Here is a 21,316-nt window from a genome sequence, read left to right on the forward strand (position 1 = left end):
GGATAACAGCATCAAATGTATCATGCTGGTGCTCTCTGGGTAATTCCAGGTACTCTGAAGCATCCATTCAAGTTAAAGGGTTTTTTCACAATCGGCCACTTCCGAGTACATTGAAGTTACCCCCAAAGAGGAGTATTGTTACTCCCAGTAATTCAGTTGGTTGCCTGGTACAACACGGTGTTAACCTGTTCCCTGCCGAAGGAGACTGAAAAATACACAGCTGCCGGTGAGACCTGCACTGCACAACTGCGTGGGGCCAAGGAGCAGACAGCAGGTTAAAGAACAAAAGATATAGATTTCTTTTCTCGAACATGTTCTATAGCACTAAAGCTACGTCAGGAACTAAGGGTAACCCTTTCAGCGATCGATTGCTTCGCCTCTGCTACAAAAAGGAGTTAACCGCTTCACTGCCAGAGACCTGCAAACGCACTGCTTCACCAAGCATCACAGGCCGTTCCGGCACCAGAGGGGTTAACGGACTAGTCTCCGTTAATATTTCATAAATATACTGGCAATGCAAATGTGCGACATAAAAACCGATCCATGTGCTGCACGGTTTCCCCCCCCCCACACAGGTCCGGTGAGCTGAAATATTCCTTTGTGAAACTCATTCTGTCTGCAAGCAAACAGCTCGGAACGACCCGATCCTTCTCCGTAAGAGGCGTGGCCGGAAAGTGTCCCTTACGGTGCCGCTACGGATGATACGTTTTTATGCGACGCCCAGGCCGGGAAGCTGTCCAGATCAAACATGGGTATTCCCCACGTATAAAGTCCAAACCACAGAGCCATCATACTGATCAGGTTTGTCCCCAGGCCTGCTTTTATCTGCAATTATAGAGGGGGGGGGGGGGGGGAAGCAACATAAATAACCAAAAGCAACATATAGAACAATTGTGTGTCTCAGGTCTACTCAGTGCTGGAAATGTAGCGATACTTTGTCTCACTCCAAAAAAAGCCAAACATTTACGTGTAGATTTTTGAGCGGTTTAATAAGGTTTCAACACTATGCTGTGAAAATAGTTCAACGTTCTAGTGGCTGTATTGGTCCCCTGCAGAAAAGCTTTTATCGGATCAACGTTTGAGTTCGTCCTAGATGAAATTATAGCGTACAGAGCTTTCAAAACGCTATAGTTTACGGACAGTATACTTGATGAACCCTGGAAGGTTTTCAAAGCTTTGTAAACTATAATTTAACTTCATATAAGTCTATGAAGAACGGTCTGCTAATAAGTATCCCAAGCTCCATCTAATCTGCTGTGAAAATAATTAGGGGAACGTTTTATCTCAAAGCAAAACATGTTAACACCAATGTGAACAAACAATAGTGATGTGTCGAGTATGTTCCATGTGCATGTAGCAAGTCTTGTCACACACCGACACGTTTTACGATCATTAATCTCTCAGAAGTCTGACAATCCTACAGGTAAATGGACAACCGCTTTTGCTTTTTGCTCGTAAAGACATTATGATACCAACGTTACACAAACAGATACATGTTGAAAACATTAAGCCTTTCTATGGCTGAGATTATACTGTGTGCTTGAGCGCGTGCGCGCGCCTGACGCTCACGCGATCTCTGCACATACTGTTTCAGGCGATGGGGGGGTGGAGGCGTGGCTTTGACGTTGCGAAGCTGGTTCGCCGTGATTGGCTGAACCGCTCACATGACACCGCCGTCGCTTGAAAAGACACATTGGGGGTTATGCACAAAGCAGTGATGTGTTTTTAAGTGAGATAAGTTCCTTTATTTCTCAATATTGCGTGTAGCGCGATTCACAAAGCAGTGATAACACTGCAGTATTGCGTTTAAAAGGCTTTTTATCATCAAAACAGTCATTGATAAAAAAAATTGCGCCATAAAGCATTTATCTCACTTAAAAACACTTATCACTGCTTTGTGTATAACCCCCATTGTCTTTTTAAAACGCTCCGTCATGAGTGTGCACTAGGTGCAGCCTCTAAGGCAGTGGTGCGCAAAGTGGGGGGCGCGAGATTACCGGCGGGGGGGCGCGGGGTTTACAGAGGCCCCGCGCACTTCCCGAAGGCACTTAAATTAAGTGCCGGGGGAGCTGCAGGGCCTCAGTAAACCTACTTACCTTGATTCAGCCGGCATCTGGAGACGCGGCGTCAAATGATGCCGCGGGGTCATGCGACGTCACGTCATGATGTCCAGACGCCGCGAATCGAGGTGAGGATGGAGGGGGTCATGCGGACAGGAGGACACCCGGCAGGGGGGCGCAGGGAAAAAAGTTTGCGCCCCCCTGCTCTAAGGGATCCTGCAATTTGTATTTGGCGTGTGCGTGCGCACAAGCGCCATCGCACACAGTATAAGCTCAGCCTTAAGGAGCTGGTAGTGATAAGAATATGTTTGTTTTTCACAGAGCACACAAGTAAAACTTTCACTTTAAAGCCTCTGGGAAACGGGGCGGTCCCTGTGAAGAAGTGACCCGGCAGGTTTGTCAGAGTAAGTAGTGGTACCGAGTGTTGATAAATAAAGGTGGCATTGCCTAACGAAGCTTGTAACAGGCGAGATGTGGGTCGTTCAATGCGCGCGGGCCGCACGCTACCTACCATGTCTGGGACAGTGAGGTGTCCGTATGAAAACACGATGGCATTCGGAGGGTTTGCAACAGGCAGAAGAAAAGCACAGGAGGCACTTATTGTCGCTGGGATGATGACAAGAAGCGGGTTCACTCCTATTCCTTCAGCCTGTCATCAGAAGCAAAAGGTACCGAGTCACTTAAACTTCATTAACAAATGTCAACACCTTTACTCTAATGGTTGGAGAAACCATGATATCAATAGAAAGAAAATCCATGAATATAGGTAACACACATACACACAGATAGGAAGGAAGCAGGCCCACCCACCTTTCCTTGGCAAAAGCTCCATAGAGAGCTGAGAAGTTAATATGTTCAGTTAAATTATTTTTTTCTTTACTACAAGACGTGGTGGGCCTGCTTCTTCCCTATCTGTGATTATTTTTGTTGCAGTATGCACCCAGGCAGTTATACACACACACACACACACACACACACACACACACACACACACACACACACACACACTTTAATATAGAATATATACTATACATACAAATTCTATAAATACAAGCAGATAACGCTGTAGCATATGATAGAACGGAAATAGCCATGGTATTGTTAAAGGTCCCATCAACAAACAACACCGAGCTGGTTACTGTCAGAATATGAATGGAATGCTCTGTTGTGGAATGTTCAGGTGGCCGCCATAACATATGACAGTAAGATTAATCCAGGTTGGCCGAGTGCCAGAATGGCTGGTCATCTTCATTACATCATCAACTACTCAGAACAGTGATGATACAATATAAAGGGTGGAGTGACAGGTGGGAATTGTATAATAAGTATGGGAGATTGTCACTGACGGTAGGGGGTAGCTTTGGATGTTTTGAACAAAGGTTAAGCCCGCCATTACCCCTACCTGTCAATAATACATTTGTATATATAAATATATATATATATATATATATATATATATATATATATATATATATATATATATATATATATATATATATATATATATATATATATATATATATATATATATATATATATATATATATATATATATATGTATGATATATATATATAGATGACTACACACAGATTTCTCTCCCACGTATGGTTGCTTTTTTTAATCCTGTAAATGCATTTCCTTTGGGCTGCAGTTTTTTAATAAATGTACTCTTTTGTTTAAACAGTTACGTGCTATGGAGCTTGCGTATCTGTTTGTTTTTTGTTCTTAGATTCGTAGTGGTTGGCTATACCACTTTTATCTGAAGCTGCAAAGACGCTCCCTGGATCATCAATTGGGACCTTTATCTCTCTGGATTTTTCAAGTGGAACATTTATTTTGGACTTTGTTTTTTCACTATCACTTTATGGTTTTATGGTTTGAAATTATATGTAATTAAAAGTGTGTTGACTTTTATTAGGATTTTATTGATTCATATAATTTATTATCATTATTCTATATATATATTGTCACTATTATCCACCTGAGCGCTACTTAATTTTGTGTTAGGCTTTGATAGATATATATATAAAAATAAATAAATAAATATATATATATAAAATCAAAGGCTCCTTACCAGGCAGACCAGAGAATCCAGGGAATCCAAAGCAGGCACAGCAAGGAAGGGGGGGAAGGGGAGGAGGAGGGGAGGAGGGGAGGAAGGGGAGGAGGAGGGGAAGGGTGGTAAAAGGGGAGCAAGGGTGGTAAAAGGGGAGCGGGGGGGTAAAAGGGGAGCGGGGGGGTAAAAGGGGAGCGGGGGGGGTAAAAGGGGAGCGGGGGGGTAAAAGGGGGGCAGAGGGGGTAAAAGGGGGCGGAGGGCGTAAAAGGGGGGCGGAGGGGAAAGGGGATCGGGGGGGGGGAAAGGGGAGCGGGATGGGGGAAAGGGGAGTGGAGAGAGGGGGAAAGGGGAGCGGGGGGGGGAAGGGGAGTGGAGAGGGGGGGAAAGGGGAGTGGAGAGGGGGGGAAAGGGGAGTGGAGAGGGGGGGAAAGGGGAGTGGAGAGGGGGGGAAAGGAGAGTGGAGAGGGGGGGAAAGGAGAGTGGAGAGGGGGGGAAAGGGGAGTGGAGAGGGGGGGAAAGGGGAGTGGAGAGGGGGGGAAAGGGGAGTGGAGAGGGGGGGAAAGGGGAGTGGAGAGGGGGGGAAAGGGGAGTGGAGAGGGGGGGAAAGGGGAGTGGAGAGGGGGGGGAAAGGGGAGTGGAGAGGGGGGGAAAGGGGAGTGGAGAGGGGGGGGAAAGGGGAGTGGAGAGGGGGGGAAAGGGGAGTGGAGAGGGGGGGGAAAGGGGAGTGGAGAGGGGGGGAAAGGGGTGTGGAGAGGGGGGGAAAGGGGTGTGGAGAGGGGGGGAAAGGGGAGTGGAGAGGGGGGAAAGGGGTGTGGAGAGGGGGGGAAAGGGGTGTGAAGAGGGGGGGAAAGGGGAGTGGAGAGGGGGGAATGGGGGAGGGGAGTGGAGGGGGGGGAAAGGAGAGTGGATAGGGGGGAAAGGGGACTGGAGAGGAGGGGGAAAGGGGAGTGGAGAGGAGGGGGAAAGGGGAGTGGAGAGGGGGGGGAAAGGGGAGTGGAGAGGGGGGGAAAGGGGAGTGGAGAGGGGGGGAAAGGGGAGTGGAGAGGGGGGGGAAAGGGGAGTGGAGAGGGGGGGAAAGGGGAGTGGAGAGGGGGGGAAAGGGGAGTGGAGAGGGGGGGGAAAGGGGAGTGGAGAGGGGGGGGATAGGGGAGTGGAGAGGGGGGGAAAGGGGAGTGGAGAGGGGGAAGGGGAGTGGAGAGGGGGGAAAGGGGAGTGGAGAGGGGGGGAAGGGGAGTGGAGAGGGGGGGAAAGGAGAGTGGAGAGGGGGGGAAAGGGGAGTGGAGGGGGGGGAAAGGGGAATGGGGGAGGCGAGTGGAGGCGGGGAAAGGGGAGTGGAGGGGGGGAAAGGGGAGTGGAGGGGGGGGAAGGGGAGTGGAGGGGGGGGAAAGGGGAGTGGAGGGGGGGAAAGGGGAGTGGAGGGGGGGGAAAGGGGAGTGGAGGGGGGGGAAAGGGGAGTGGAGGGGGGGGAAAGGGGAGTGGAGGGGGGGGAAAGGGGAGTGGAGGGGGGGGGGAAAGGGGAGTGGAGGGGGGGGAAAGGGGAGTGGAGGGGGGGAAAGGGGAGTGGTGGGGGGGGGGAAAGGGGAGTGGGGGGGGGGGAAAGGGGAGTGGGGGGGGAAAGGGGAGTGTGGGGGGGAAAGGGGAGTGGGGGGGGAAAGGGGAGTGGGGGGGGAAAGGGGAGTGTGGGGGGGAAAGGGGAGTGGGGGAAAGGGGAGTGGGGGAAAGGGGAGTGGGGGAAAGGGGAGTGGGGAGTGGGGGAAAGGGGAGTGGGGAGTGGGGGAAAGGGGAGTGGGGAGTGGGGGGGGAAAGGGGAGTGTGGGGGGGAAAGGGGAGTGTGGGGGGGAAAGGGGAGTGGGGGGAAGGGGAGTGTGGGGGGGAAAGGAGTGGGGGGGGAAAGGGGAGTGTGGGGGGGAAAGGGGAGTGGGGGGGGAAAGGGGAGTGGGGGGAAGGGGGGATGAAGGGGAGTGGGGGAAAGGGGAGTGGGGGAAAGGGGAGTGGGGGAAAGGAGTGGGGAGTGGGGGAAAGGGGAGTGGGGAGTGGGGGGGGGGAAATGGGAGTGGGGAGTGGGGGGGGAAAGGGGAGTGGGGGCGGGGAGTGGGGAGTGGGGAGTGGGAAAGGGGAGTGGGGAGTGGGGGCGGGGAAAGGGGAGTGGGGGGGGAAGGGGAGTGGGGGGGGAAAGGGGAGTGGGGGGGGGGAAAGGGGAGTGGGGGGGAAAGGGGAGTGGGGGGGGAAAGGGGAGTGTGTGCAGGCGGCGGCAGGAAGCGCCCTGTGTGGGCCTGTGTTACTGGCGCCATAAGCTGAGGCTGAGGCGGGACGCGCAGTGGGCCTGAGGCTGAGGCGGGACGCGCAGTGGGCCTGAGGCTGAGGCGGGACGCGCAGTGGGCCTGAGGCTGAGGCGGGACGCGCAGTGACTTACCTGAGGGGGAGGTAGCGCCGGGGAGGTAAGGGAACGGCTGGGGTAGGAGGGCTGCGCTTCCCGTCCGGAGCCGGTGCAGGGCGGCGCACGTGATGGGGGGGGGGGCGGACAGAGAGGGGGGGTGGTGTGTGTGTGTGTGTGTGTGTGTGTGTCGTCACTCCGCCTCAGGCCAATGAGAGGTGTGGGGGCGGGCGCCTCAGGCCAATGAGAGGTGTGGGGGCGGGCGCCTCAGGCCAATGAGAGGTGTGGGGGCGGGCGGCCCAAGGGACCAATGACATTTCCCCAAGGGACACCGGACATGCAGGCAGGCATACAGTGCTTTCACTAATATAGTATAAGATATAGCAACTGTAAATATTACTGTATGCTCATTTGCATGTCTTAGACAGGTCTACAACCTTGTCTTTCCCCATTATCACCCAACATACAGCGCTTCCACTGCAGCAAGGGATTCTGGGAAATGACATGCAAATGAGCACTCAGTGCCCCCTTTTGTCTCAAGCTCGTATTACACAAGCAAATCCTCAAGCCAATGCATGCTGTTTTAAACACAGCTTTTAGACAGAGGCTGGGATGAGATGCAAAGCCATTAAACCCACTCACATACATGTTTCAACCTTGATGGGTATCATCAATGTGAGGTTGGTTGTAATGGCTAAGCTGGTTTTGAGACTATAGACTAGGTAATCACCACAATTATTAAGGTTATGGTGGGTAAAAAGTGACAAAAACCCTCCACAGTAAAGCATAAAGCAACTGTAAAAATTACTGTATGCTCATTTGCATGTCTTAGACAGGTCTGCAACCCTGTCTTTCCCCATTATCGCCCAGCATACAGCGCTTCCACTGCAGCAAGGGATTCTGGGAAATGACATACAAATGAGCACACAGTGCCACCTTTTGTCTCAAGCTCGTATTACACAAGCAAATCCTCAATCCATGTCATTTCCTAGAATCCCTTGCTGCAGTGGAAGCGCTGTATGCTGGGCGATAATGGGGAAAGACAGGGTTGCAGACCTGTCTAAGACATGCAAATGAGCATCCAGTAATATTTACAGTTGCTTTATGCTTTACTGTGGAGGGATTTTGTCACTTTTTTACCCACCATAACCTTAATAATTATATATATATATATAAATATATATATTTCCAGCACATCAGGGAACAGGGGTTAAGTTTGTGTTCAGGATGAAATGTTCCAAGTTTAATGCAACTTTTTTCATGTAACAGAACCTATGTTGCATTTAACCCACCAATCAGGGGGCCACGTAACATTGGAGGCGCCTGCCATTGACCTTCCCTATGTGTATCCATGATGTCACCATGGGGTATAAAAGGGGGGGGGGGAGGTTTGGGGAGTAGTCCCTGTTAGTTCCAGATCCAGGCATGAGTTCCTTAGGTTACTGAGTTCCTGGGTTCCTATTAAGGGTTCTGATAGCAGTTCCTGTTAGACACTGCGCGGGAGCAGAATGGGGAACACTTCCTAATGGTGGTCCCCGCACCTAGGTGTGTAGGGTGTTCCCAGTTACCCCCGTTGGAGGTGTGTGTGTTTTATGTGTTGGACAAGTTGTGGACACCATTTTCCAATAAATTAATTTGTATTAACTCTGTAGCTCTGTCTGGTGATTTGATCCCTGGTGTGTTCGTCCTGGTCTCCCGTGACCGGCATCACATTAAGTAATATCCTCCACCTCCAGACGAGCCAGACCTCAAACACTCCCAGGAGCTCGGTTACTAGTGGGTGCGCTTTGTTATGATCTAGGAAAGTTTGGACTACAATATAAACAACTGCAGCACTCCTCAGAGGGCATTTGAGTATAGATAACCAACCTGTTACCAAATGTGATGGCGGCAGTATACACTTACCAGCGAAGAGAGAATGGGTTGGAATATTGTGATGGTAGCTGGGTTGCTCGCTACTTCTGTTACAGTTGTTACCATTAAACAGACAATTAGTACAATGATCCACACTGGCAGGCTGCTTAGCGGTTCCATTTTATGTCCCACCCATGTAGAAAGTCCAGATACCTGCAACAGTAACAGTTTGTATTACATAGTAGTCTGACCAGATACATTGTTACAGACCCATATTAATGTCATTACTGCTGTATGCTAGCAAAACTACCATTTTTGGGCCCCTCTGCAAACAGTTTTTTAAGGCTCTCCACTGTCAATCTCTTCCCCCGTCTAATTCTCCCCCCCCCTCCTTTCTAAACCTCTCCCCACGCCTCCTCCCTAACTCTCTCAATTGCTCCCCTCCTCTCTAACTCTTCCCCCTCCTTTCACACTCAATTCCCCCTCCTCACACTCGATCCTCCCGTTTCATTAAATTCCTCCCCCTATACCTTGCCTTGTGGGCTATGTGGGATGGGGGCAAGGCCGTGGGTCCCACGTCAATGGGAAGCTGGGTTCTCGTGGCCCAACTTCTGGTGCCGACCGGGACACTGGTACACCAGAAGGCCCGGAAGGGGGGGGGGGGGATAGGGGAGATGTGGCATGAGAGCCTCACTGCAGAGGCCCTGGCAGCCCGACACAGAGGTTGAGTTCGACCTCTGGCCGCTCCCAACTTCCAGTGCCAGCCAGCAGGGCCACCCTTTGCTCTCGGGCCCCCGGCATGGCAGGGTTTTGCAGTAATGTAGTAACGCCTCTGGGGTACATTTATTAACCCCATTGAGCTTAAGTGACATTAAGATGTGGAAATGTCATATATCAAACTTCAAAGGCTCACCGTTCTGCTAGACACCTGACATATATTTGAAAAGGGAATCTTTATATTGCTTTACAAACCACATAGGTGCGTTTCCAACATCTGCAGAATAAACCCATGCGACCCTTTGCCAAAAGCTCACGTACAAGAATGTGAATAATTTTTATGTTGGTCCAAAATAAAGTAATACCATCTGCCAATAATCCAATTTCTTCATTGCTAATGTGATTACCACATGACTGACTTTGTAATCTGGACATCCCAATAAATGTGGTAAATCTATAAAGACATATAGGGCCTTAGCAAGCTCAAACCCCAAATCCACTACATTGTATATTATATTTTGTGTTATTTGGAGTGCTCCTGGGTTTGTGACAAAATGTATACAAGTGACAAAAAGGCCCCACTGCTGCAGCCAATAACAACTTATTTAGTACATTAATATGCATTTTATCTATATTCATTCTTCATAAATATGGGTCTCCTACTAAATAAATAAAAATGCCCTCCTACTGTTTCTGTACGTTCCTCCTACATACCAATTAGATTGTAAGCTCCTCGGAGCAGGGACTCCTCTTCCTAAATGTTACTTTTATGTCTGAAGCACTTATTCCCATGGCCTGCTATTTATATTATATTATTTGTTATTTATATGATTAGCACGTGTATTACTGCTGTGAAGCGCTATGTACATTAATGGCGCTATACAAATAAAGACATACAATACAATAGGTCATTTAGTTCAATACAGCAAATATTTGAAGCCTGGTTAAATCTATAAAGACCGCTGATCCAGGGCAAAGTTTCATTGACCCAGTATGCTCATACAGGAAGTCAGTATGATCATATAGGAAGTCAGTATGATCATATAGGAAGTCAGTATGATCATATAGGAAGTCAGTATGATCATACAGGAAGTCAGTATGATCATACAGGAAGTCAGTATGATCATACAGGAAGTCAGTATGATCATACAGGAAGTCAGTATGATCATACAGGAAGTCAATCACAGGAAAAAGGGGATAAAAAACTGTGCAGATAAAAGATAACTTACTTGACATCCCTTGGCAAGAGCAAAGCCTCCTCCAACCAAGATGACAATATGCCACGGTATACATTCTTCAAATTCTTTCCATGTGATCATTGGTGTATATTCTGTAACTGGGTAAGCTCTGGACTTTTCTAAAAGTATTAAAATCATATAAAAAAAAAAAAAAAAAGCACGTGAAACACGTTACCCGCACGTCACAAAACGTTAAGGGGCTCATTCACAAAGCAGTGATAAGTGGTTTTAAGTGCGATAAACGCCCTTACAGCGCGATACTGCATGCTCTGCTATTCACAAAGCAGTGATAACGGCGCAGTAGCGCGCTATAATGTCTTTTTATCAGCCATAAACAGTCAGTGAAAAAAAAGTCGTACGATAGGCCCAAAAATGGCAAAGCCGCAGTTTTTTGCCAGTAACTGCTATTCACAAAGCAGTGATAACTTTATCGTACTATAAAGGATCGCCATTTCTTTTCACCAGCAAAAGTCTGGCGAAAAAAAGATGGATACATGCATAAAAGCATTATTTTTTTCTGCACAGCATTAATAAGAGACCGGCAGGGGTCTCCGGGTGGGCCCTGCGGGTGTCCACGGGTGTTTACTGCGGATGTCCGGGGGTCCTCGGGTGGTCCCCGTGGTGGTCTTTTAAATAACCTGCGTCACGTGACCGGGGGATTTAAATCCTGTACTGGGATACCGGCACCCCATAACGGGGCCTGTATCTCGGGAAGTAGGAGGTCCCCGAGGCTGAAACCAATGCGGTTCAGCTCAGGAGACCCCCTGCTCAAGTACACTATTATTAAAATCAATATTTTTAGTGCACGATCGCCTGTAAGAGCCGTGCATGGAGACGCAGCGTCTACATGCACAGCTCTTACAGGCTGCATTTTTTTCTATCAGCTATCGTGCTACAGAATTTATAGCGCGATAGCACTGATACAAAAAACAGGTCGCACGATAGTGCATTTTTTTAATCAGATTTAAAAAAATGGCCATTACTTCCTGGTGAATCCCGCTTTCGACTTCATGTCTTATAGCATGATAAAAAAAATGCAGTGTCGGACACTAAAGCACTGATTTTATCACTGCTTTGTGACTAGGCCCCTGAGAATGACTTGTTTACTTCCCCATAATATATTCAATGAAAAAAGCTTGCTGCTATTAATAGTACTGTTACTTCCGTGTAAAACATATTTTTGAAGATACGGTATGGGTTTTTGTTTACTGTTTAATCCAAGAAGATTAGCTTTATTGTAATTCGTAGAGCAACGCCAATATAAAAGGCATGTGTTGCTATTCTAGTCTTAAAAATACATTCAAGTAGATGAGAAATTACAGAATACTGTGCATTGCAATCTCGTCAGTGGGAAACCATGGTCTACTCTTATCCCGGATTTCAAATGTACCACATGATTTGGATTTACAAAAAAATCATTGCAAGTTCAGTCTTCAGAGGATTCTCATGCTGAGAAAGCATGCGATTGTTGGCTGTCAAATACTGGTCCAACCCCACCTTAGAACGCGCTCTATCCATGAGCTCAGAATACACTGCCCTGTAACGTACCCTTCCATCTACAGCAAAACCAGCGCGGCTTCCGTCCAGGAATAATAAATAATAAAAATCCAAAGAGGATGGCAGAGGTAGCATCAGATTTGTAACCTTTCCTGTTGATATATACAAAAAAAAAAAAAAAAAATTAGATGAGTAGAAAGCGAAGTTAATGCTGTATGCTCACAAAAATGTATCTGGACTCTTCGTTGTGGAAAAGTAGAATTACTACAACAACGACTGACTCCAATGCTTTGTTTATTCTCGGTGTTAATAGTGTCATTATTTTATGATGGATAATTTTTGTATATTAGCTACCGTAATATATCAAAATGATCTAAGTACAACCCATGAGTTTCACATTAAGTCATTCATTGCTTTGCCAACATCTGGCCAGACCTGAAATTCTAGTTCTTTAGGCTGAGCTTCAGATTGCAAATCCTGCCTCCCTAGAAGCCATTAGGTTTAAAGCCGGCATCAGGCATGCACAGAATAATTGCCAGGGATTTCTAAATAACATAATGGCCAGTTACTCAATTCCATCCCCCTTCTCTGCGGCAGTGGCCAAGAATTCATTGTTTCCTAGCACAATGGGTAATAATTGCGGCTTAGTGCTAGTGTGCTGGGTGTGCCGTCCCTAAGCAGGTTAAAAGTGAAGTATATTAATAATCAGGTATAATAACCACATGTGCAGAATATCTGGTTTGAACAGTTGGACACGCAGGTTTTATGCATACCTCTGTAGTAAGATAATTAGCCTTCCAGCATAGGAAAACGCAAGTTAACCAAATGGTGTGTGGGAATCGGACTACGGTATATTGTTTCCTTGTTAGAAATGCTTTTGGGCCACCGTCCATCAATGGGTGTGTGTGTGTGTGTGTGTGTGTGTGTGTGTGTGTGTGTGTGTGTGTGTGTGTGTGTGTGTGTGTGTGTGTGTGTGTGTGTGTGTGTGTGTGTGTGTGTGTGTGTGTGTGTGTGTGTATACTCTCCATGGTGGAGAAGGAAGCTAAAGCACATTGTTGTAAAATGCACAACGTTGTCACACAGTAATCATCTCAAAAAGATTATTTGACAGCAAACATTTGGTTACACAGCCTGAGAAATCAAAATGTAAAATTATAATATCAAAATTGTCCGTTACAATGTTTAAAAAAAAATAAAAAAAAAAGGCAGCTGTTTGTGCGAACGTTTGCGGCTGTTAAAGAAGCTTTTTTCAGATGAATAAAGTGCGACTTATGAGCATTTGCAATGGTGTTCTCTGTCGCTTCCTTCTCTATTGAAAAAGGTGACACTGTGTGCTCATTTGCATGTCATTACCCAGAATCCCTGGCTGCAGTGGAAGCATTGTATGCCAAGAGATAATGGTGTAAGACAGGGTGGCAGACTTGTCATAGACGTGATTGTGCTCACACCGGGGGATTTTCTATTTGCGGCCCTCTATTGATGCTATACATGGAGAGACGGGGGCCGTGCATCTGCATGCTAAATAGCACAGAAAACGGTAAAGCTATTTGGTCAGACTGGAAAAGCACTTTTTAAAGCTGCGCATAGAACATGTAGAGTGCAGCTCTTTTCCTGGAGTCCGTACACTGCACGGTGAAACAGTTAAACTGCTAATGTAACGGCTAATCTGAGACAGACCAAGGACCGAGGAGAAACAGCAATGGAAATGATGGGGTGCCAAGCAGGCGACATTCATCTAAAAGGAGTGGGGGGGGGGGAAATCAAAGAACAGACGCAGAAAACGGTCAATGTAAAAATGAAGGAAGGTGCATTCGTGTGGAACGTGAGCAGACGCGGCTTGTAAACTAAAGCAAAAAGGCCAACTTAAAATGTACCGAGCACATGTTAACTCACTGTCCAAACAGGGAATCCCAACCTGGGATAAATCCCGGGTCCCGGGTAAACCACGACAAGGCCATTAGAAAGAAGATTCCCAGTGTCACCGCCTCCTGGTAGCTGTCGTTGAAAAGAAAATGACACGTATTAGAACATATACAATTTCCGTTCCAGTTTGTGTCTTTTCTATTCCAGTTCCCCCCCCGAGTTTAATAAAGTGTTTTTTTAAATATGGGAGAGAGAGACTGTCGGAACCTTCCTGCTTTTGGACGCTTCTTGTGCAGTCTCTTGAACCCTCAACCTGTGAATTAGTTTGACCTGTGTATAATGTGTTACATGGCCATGTTTCTACTCTAATTCAAACCCAATACATGTGAAGTGGGACTAGTGATTAGTACAGGCAGAGCATTGCTATGCCTAAAACGCTATTTTTGTATAGAGTAACAGTAATGCCCCAAATGAAAATACCCTTCGTTTCACCATTGCCCCTTATTCACTCTAGATTGTAATATCTCAGGAGCAAGGCCCTCGTTCCCTTCTGTATCTGTCTGTGCTTGTTGGTCCTTCTGTTTACGTCATTTACATAACTGCGTACCGCACTGCGGAATATGCTGGCGCTTTACGAATAAACGATAATAATACGCTGTTGGTTGCAGTTTGTGGCAGTAGGGCTCTAGTCTAGAGTCAGCAGATGTAATTACTAGGGGCGCCAGGATGAGGCGCTCTGGGTAGAAACTTTAGAAGGTATTTAATCTGTGATAGTGTGGATGTTTTAATTAGATTGTAAGCTCTCTAGGCCGGGATTCCTTTTCATATTGTAGGCTTTTATGTTTGATGCAACAAATGTGTCATAACTCTCCATAGTATCCACACCGTGAAACGCTACAGTACAGGAATACAAATCTATACATGTGAAATACATTCTGACATTCTGTACGCGTTTCTAGTTCTGTTTGCTAGTTTTGATCAGAGAGCAGAATTTTACCAAATGTCGTAACAGCTGTCCGTGAATAGGGTTACTGGCTCTGCACTTCATTAACCCAGGCTGTGCTGAAAAGCTGTGTAATGCGGCAGGCTGTGTTAAAATGGACATGAAGCTAAAGGTGACACTGGGTGTTCATTTGCATGTCATTACCCAGAATCCCTGGCTGCAGTAGCAGCACAGTATGCTGAGATAATTGGGAAAGGCCGGGTTGCAGACCTGTCCGAGACGTGAATTTGCTCACAAGTGCTATTTTTATTTGCTGTACACCACATGTTTATGAGGTTATTGCAGACACACCTCAGAGGTCCCAGTTTGTCATATTCTTGTTTCAAAATCTTCCTGGAATCGTCATCATTTGGACACTTCGATTTCCTGCAGCACTGCATTTCCTTCCAACTGCAAATAGAAAATAGATTCATTTCAAACTGTTCAGTTAACTCCGTTGCTTCCGAGTGTTTATTTAACCGATCTGCGTTTTAATCGGGGCGGCAACGGGTCCTGAGAAATAAACGTTGAACTGAATCGGGGCGTCGGACAGAGCTGGTCGTGTTCCCCAAACATCCCGGATCCCGATTCATTTGTAGGGTTGATCACCAGGCAAAACCCTTGCACCCTGCAAACAAGAACGCCTGCGCGGCCCGAGCTCGCTTGGCAACCAGTACAAAGTTGTAACGTTACCGTGGCGGCCATGCTTGGAGTTTTGTTGGGTCACACCGGCACAAAAAAAACCGTCATACAAATATCTTGGGAACTGGGAGCTCTCCAGAAGGCGAGGGACCCCAGATTAGCTCCGAGGGACCCCAAAAGGTGAGGGACCCCAGAAGGCGAGAGACCCCAGATTAGCTCCGCGGGACCCCAGAAGGCGAGGGACCCCAAATTAGCTCCGAGGGACCCAAGAAGGCGAGGGACCCCAGATTAGCTCCAAGGGACCCCAGAAGGTGAGGGACCCCAGAAGGCGAGGGACCCCAGAAGACGAGGGACCCCAGATTAGCTCCGAGGGACCCCAGAAGGCGAGGGACCCCAGATTAGCTCCGAGGGACCCCAGAAGGCGAGGGACCCCAGATTAGCTCAGAGGGACCCCAGAAAGTGAGGGACCCCAGATTAGCTCTGAGGGACCCTTGGTTCAAGTTAAATAAAAAAAAAAAAAAAAACTTTTTTGGGGGAGGGTTTGTAACTTAAAATTATTGAGCCCGTTCAAAAAAGTTTAGTAACCACCCTAACAGCAAATAAGTTAAAGAAAAATACTGTGCTATTTATGATGGTAATATATATTTCAGACACCTGTGGATAATTTGCATAGTTTAATGTACATATAAAATGTTGCTGGAAACTTTAAAAAAAAAAAAAAAAAAAAACCCTGTGCTTAGGAGGTATTTTACACTTTGATTTAATATTCCCCCCAAAATATGTATTCAGCATAAATAGTGAGCAGCTGCACTCGACAAATCCCCTTATTTATGAGAGGAGACCCCTTCGTAACCAGTTGAAACTGTTTAGATATCAGACGTACCTAAATCCCAGGAAAAGCCAGTTAATCCACATCCAGGAAAAGATTAAGATGATAAAGGCAATGGGGAACGAGAAGGCAATCCAAGATCCAAAATTCACAAACTGACAGCCAGGATAGCGACTAGAAGAAAATGTAAAGAGAAAAAAACACAGGGAGAAAAAAAATCAGGATATTTATAAATCAACATATGTTTGAAATATCCAGAGAGGTCAATGCAATGTGCAGAGAAAGATATGGCTTCTAGAACTCTGAAGCACTAAATACTTCACCCAAACGCGAATCCGCTGAAAGAGACGCAGCACTGCAGAACTGATGTTCAAAAGAATATATTGTAGTCCAAATATATTGTAGTCCAAATATATTGTAGTCCAAATGAAAAACAATGTTTCGGTCCACCGTGTGACTTCATCAGGGTATGGGTGTGTGGGAACGTACCACATTGCAGGGGTGCACACACTTTTTTTTGTTTGCGCCTCCCCCCCCCTTACCTTTCCTCCAGCATCGGTGGCGCCATTTGACTCTGCGTTGTCATGGTGACGCGTCGCCAGAGAGAAGTTCACGCATCCCTGCCATGGTGGTCCGAAATAATGCTTTTTTTTTCCGTTTCGGACTACAATATATTCTTTCGAACATCAGTTCTGCGTCTCTTTCATCAGGCTCGTGTTTGGCGAAGTATTCACCATGTTTTAATATAGATGAGTGCCCTTGCCTAGTTCTTTATTTACCAATAGACTGCCTATTAACTTCTTTTTTTTTTAATATTTAGATATTGAATAAGATGGATATTAGACCATCTTTAAAAAATGAATCCTGATGAGATTTTATTTAACATTGCACAGCCTCTAGTTTCACCGCTCAGCTGACCTGAAGTGGTCTGACCTCCAGGACCCCCCCGCCCCCCAGGTTAGTCTCGATCCAGCAGCCAACAGAAATCATCAGGACAAGAGGTCGCGACTTTCTGTGACCCGGTCACAAAAAAAAAAAAAACCCTCAAATATCTTGGGGAACAGAGGTTCCTGGAGGTCGCGAGGCTACGGACCAATTCCAGTGCAACCCCTGGTTCAGCTACAGGAGACAACACCGTAGTTACTGCATCAGGGGGTCCGGCACGCCACCGGCCTAATGACACAGTAGCGATCACGAGCTCCAGAGGGGCCGGGGTACACTGCTGCCGCGGCCAGTCCAGTACTCCAAAGGGTTAACTATCCGCAATGACTGGTGTCCATATTTATTGTCATTTTTTTGGGGTGTTTATCTTAACCTCATGTTTAATTGTGACCTCCTCAAACCATGTATATGGTCCCTGTGAAAAAAAGGGAAACATTATAGGGTTTCCTAACGCCTCGGCAACGCAACACCGATCTGCAAAGCCCGCGATGGGCCCCCACCCATCTCGCTCCCCTCCTAGGTTGCGGGTGGGCGGGGTTGACAGGTACACCTTGTATTCCCTTCCCAACTATTCTCTGGCGTCTTGATTTGGGGGTCCGTCTCCCGCCTCCCTTTGGGTTGGGTTGTCGGTGCTGCGCCCCAATCGTGGACGATAAAGACACAGGAATAAGAGCCAGGTATCACCCCCCCCCCCCTTTCCTACACACAGTGAGGAAATCATTGCCCCCTTTTTGCTATGGAATGAGCCCCCCAACTGTCCCTTACGAAAACAGCGTGTATGGTACATCCTGCGGCATTTCTTGGGGGAGCGTTCCAAAGCTCGGCTTCGACCAGGGGAGGCCAACTCCAGTCTTCAAGGGTCATTGTAGGTTTTGAGGATATCCCTGCTTCAGCACAGGTGGCTCAATCAGAGGCTCAGTCGAAGACTGCAGCACCTGTGCTGAAGCTGGGATATCCAGAAAGCCTGACCTGGCTTCGACCATTTAACAGATCTTAAGTAATGTACGAATGATAAACAGAATACGCAACATGACTAAGTGCTTTCAGCAAACCGCAACTCAACAAGGGACGTTTACGGGCCCCAGAGATCATAAATATACCGGCTCAAGCCACCCTCCATTAAACGGAATACACTTACGTCTCAAACTGTTCGATAAATATGAGATTAGTAGACGTGCCAGTCAGCGTAGCCATGCCGCCGATGGTTGAGGAATAAGCGATGCCCAGTGAAAACGCTTTGCACATCATGTGATCACGTGTCGTCGTGTAGAACCGCCCAGACTTGGCCTGCGAAAGCGACAAAGCACAACCCTCGGAGCACTGAATTCTGTGGTACAGCAGCAATGCAGCAATGCAGCAATGCAGCAATGCAGCCGTACAACCCCGTGCATGCTGAATGCCGAGCATCTATCCCAGCCTTGTCGTACCGGCACAAACCCAGATGTTTACAGATAACCCAGTGCAGTGCCGTCTTAACACATGGGCACGCTGGGCAGGTACCCGGGGGCCCCACGAGCATAGGGGCCCCACGCTAATCTATGCACAGAACAGAATGTAACACTAATCTTTCCGATCACCCGATCACAACATTCAAATCTCCCGCTAACTCGGTAGAAGGAGAAAAATGACGACTTGCAGCGGAGAGTTGGCAGGGCCCAGTGCACTGCTTTGCCCGGGGGCCTATAAGGCTGTTAAGACGGACCTGACCCGGTGAGATAAAACATCTGTCCCTGGACCCTCACAAATCCCAAACACAGCAAAGTGTTCTCCGCATCTCATCTTCCTCAGAACAAATAAGAATGCAGATTATGGAGAGTGATGGCAGAGCTGTGGGACATTTGTGTTTACAACAGAAAGAACGTAGGGTCCACATTGTTTTATTAACCCCGTCACTGCCGCCTGGGGAAGCAAAGTGGGGGGTTTGCACTCTGTTAGCTATTAGATTTGTTAGTTATTAGATATGATTAATGGCTTTTCCATACTCCAAAAAGCACATTGCCAAATTTAATGGAATATACTAACGCAGGGGTGCGCAAACTGGGGGGCGCGAGATTCTCTGCAGGGGGGCGGAGGGGGAGGGCAAGGCGGTTACAGAGGCCCCACGCGGTTCCCGAAGGCATTTAAATTAAATGCCGAGGGAGCGGCGCAGGCCTCTGTAACTTCACTTACCTTGGCTCAGGCGGCTTCTGGTGATGCGACGTCAAATGGCGCCGCAGGGGTCATGTGACGCCGCTTTGACATGGCAAAGTGACATCAGAACGCTGGAGCCAAGGTAAGGCGGTGGGCGGCGCGAGGGGGAGAGCCAGCAGAGGGGCGCAGGGGGGAAATATTGCACCCCTGTACTAACATACTACAATCATAGAGTATGTAAAGCAGGAGTCCATGCTGGTTGGCATTTAAATTTTTTTTTTATTGTACCTGATTCGGACATAACTGCCCGTCGGACATAATATGGTGGCCGGGTCAGGGCTCGGCAGCCAATAGAAAAGCTGCAACTTCATCAGGAGTTGATGTCAGAGCTTTCAATTGGTTACCCTGTTTTTAATCCAGGGGCCATAATTGTAAAAAAAAAAAAAAAATGTGGGTGTCAAAACTGGCACACACAAAACAAACTAAGGAATATCTAGGGAACTGATGCGTTGAGAGAGCTCGTCTTGCCATTTCCAACGCCGTTTTGATTTTAAAAATCGGATGCTCCATTCAGGAAATATAAGGGTTTGAAATATTGTCCGGGAGGTTAAAATGGAGGGTTCGCAGAGCCGACTGCAGTCTCAAGGTTACCATGGGAACTTCAGAACCTAGAGCAGGGGAGGCTCAACTCTAGTCGTCGAGGGCCACCAACAGGTCAGGTTTTCAGGATATCCCGGCTACAGCACAGGTGGCTCAATCAGTCTTCGACTGAGCCACTGATTGAGCCTACTATGCTGAAGCAGGGATATCCTAAAACCTGACCTGTTGGTGGCCCTCGAGAGTTGACCTCTACTGACCTAGAGATTAAGAAAAGCACAATATTTTTTTTTTAAACTAACACGAGTGCAACTCGTACAGGCTTCCGCTGGGATTGTTGCTTTAATTATATAAGAAAGTTGCAAAGGTTCAGCGGCAGCTTCCTAGAGAATTGCTAACGCTAGCTACATTGAAAAGATCCGCCCAACGTATTTCTTTACAATCAGTATTTCTCAGTAAATGAAAACTGTCGGATGATTGAACACTGAAGTGTTATGTGGGGCGGTCTGTGGCGGTGAAGTTGCGGTGATATTCGGGTACAATGCCACCCCATTATTTGTCAGGAAAATAAATGTATCACCGTCACCTGTTTCGAATGTCTCCGGCTTTCAAACGTGGGCTCCTCCTGAAAACAAAGACGTTCGGTTTTGTTAAAATTCACTATTTTCATGTGACGCAGCCGCCAACTAAAGAAATCCGCTTGTAGCTCATGACGTGCAATAATGAAAACATGGGGGGTTTTTTTGCCTTTAAAAAAGAAACATTTCCACTGTTGGGCTGCGGCCAGGCTGGAGCGAACCGCTCACGCTCGGCGCGATTAGAGTGCTAACTGAAGGCCCTCGTCCAGGGTGAGGGTGCGTGCGCGTGCGCTTGCTCCTTGGCGAGACAGACAAATTTGATTTGGCTGCTCACCGTTGAGGCAGCTCTGTGAGGTCATGGTCACGCCCCCGACACGCCCAACTAGCTGGCCAGAAATCGCCCAGTCGCGCATGATGTCGCAGCGCTCGAGCGATAGTGCGCCCGCTCCCAGCCTGGCCGCAGCTTAATTCTCTCGTTACTTTTGGTGCGCTTGTGCATGAAACAGATTTGCTGTCACTTACTTGAATGTATAATATCATTTTTTTTAATTCTCCTTAAAAAAATTGAAGTGATGACAATTTTAGGAGTGTTTGGATTTTGTGTGTATTTTTGGACGGTTGCACTTATAGCAGTCACAAAAATGTTACAGGAGCTATCCATGCAATATCCTACGTGTGTTTTATTAAATCAGTTCTCTAGTATTAGATAATAATTACTACCTTTTTTTAGTTTCTAATTCAACTCTGACTACCATTTGACTCCCCAGCAGTGCAAGATATTTGCAACACTTTTCTGTTTGTGATTATTTGTTGCCAATATTCCCAGCAGTTTGAGCTGCAAACTGTAACAATAGATAGTGTTACCTTAGTCATATAAGAATACATTGTAGCTGCTGAGTTACACTGACTGAAGGATTAATTTGAAACGGAAAAGCAGCCATTTAGTGAACCCTGGG

General features: G+C 47.3%; 1 protein-coding gene across 1 annotated transcript in view; it reads right to left on the reverse strand.

The window, feature by feature from the left end:
* LOC142485028 (solute carrier family 13 member 1-like) overlaps positions 1-21,316 on the reverse strand; it is a 33,255-nt gene that overhangs the window by 178 nt on the left and 11,761 nt on the right. The window contains exons 7-16 of the mRNA XM_075584260.1: positions 20,369-20,407; positions 18,194-18,342; positions 16,168-16,287; positions 14,955-15,053; positions 13,691-13,792; positions 11,849-11,949; positions 10,292-10,419; positions 8,397-8,558; positions 2,572-2,709; positions 1-825 (exon numbers count right to left, since the gene is read on the reverse strand). The exon at positions 1-825 is cut by the window's left edge and continues 178 nt beyond it. Coding sequence (XP_075440375.1) covers positions 682-825; positions 2,572-2,709; positions 8,397-8,558; positions 10,292-10,419; positions 11,849-11,949; positions 13,691-13,792; positions 14,955-15,053; positions 16,168-16,287; positions 18,194-18,342; positions 20,369-20,407 — 1,182 coding nt within the window. The 3' untranslated portion in view covers positions 1-681. The remainder of the gene's footprint in view (positions 826-2,571; positions 2,710-8,396; positions 8,559-10,291; positions 10,420-11,848; positions 11,950-13,690; positions 13,793-14,954; positions 15,054-16,167; positions 16,288-18,193; positions 18,343-20,368; positions 20,408-21,316) is intronic.

This window comes from Ascaphus truei, unplaced genomic scaffold (assembly GCF_040206685.1).
Source record: "Ascaphus truei isolate aAscTru1 unplaced genomic scaffold, aAscTru1.hap1 HAP1_SCAFFOLD_514, whole genome shotgun sequence".
NCBI lineage: Eukaryota > Metazoa > Chordata > Amphibia > Anura > Ascaphidae > Ascaphus > Ascaphus truei.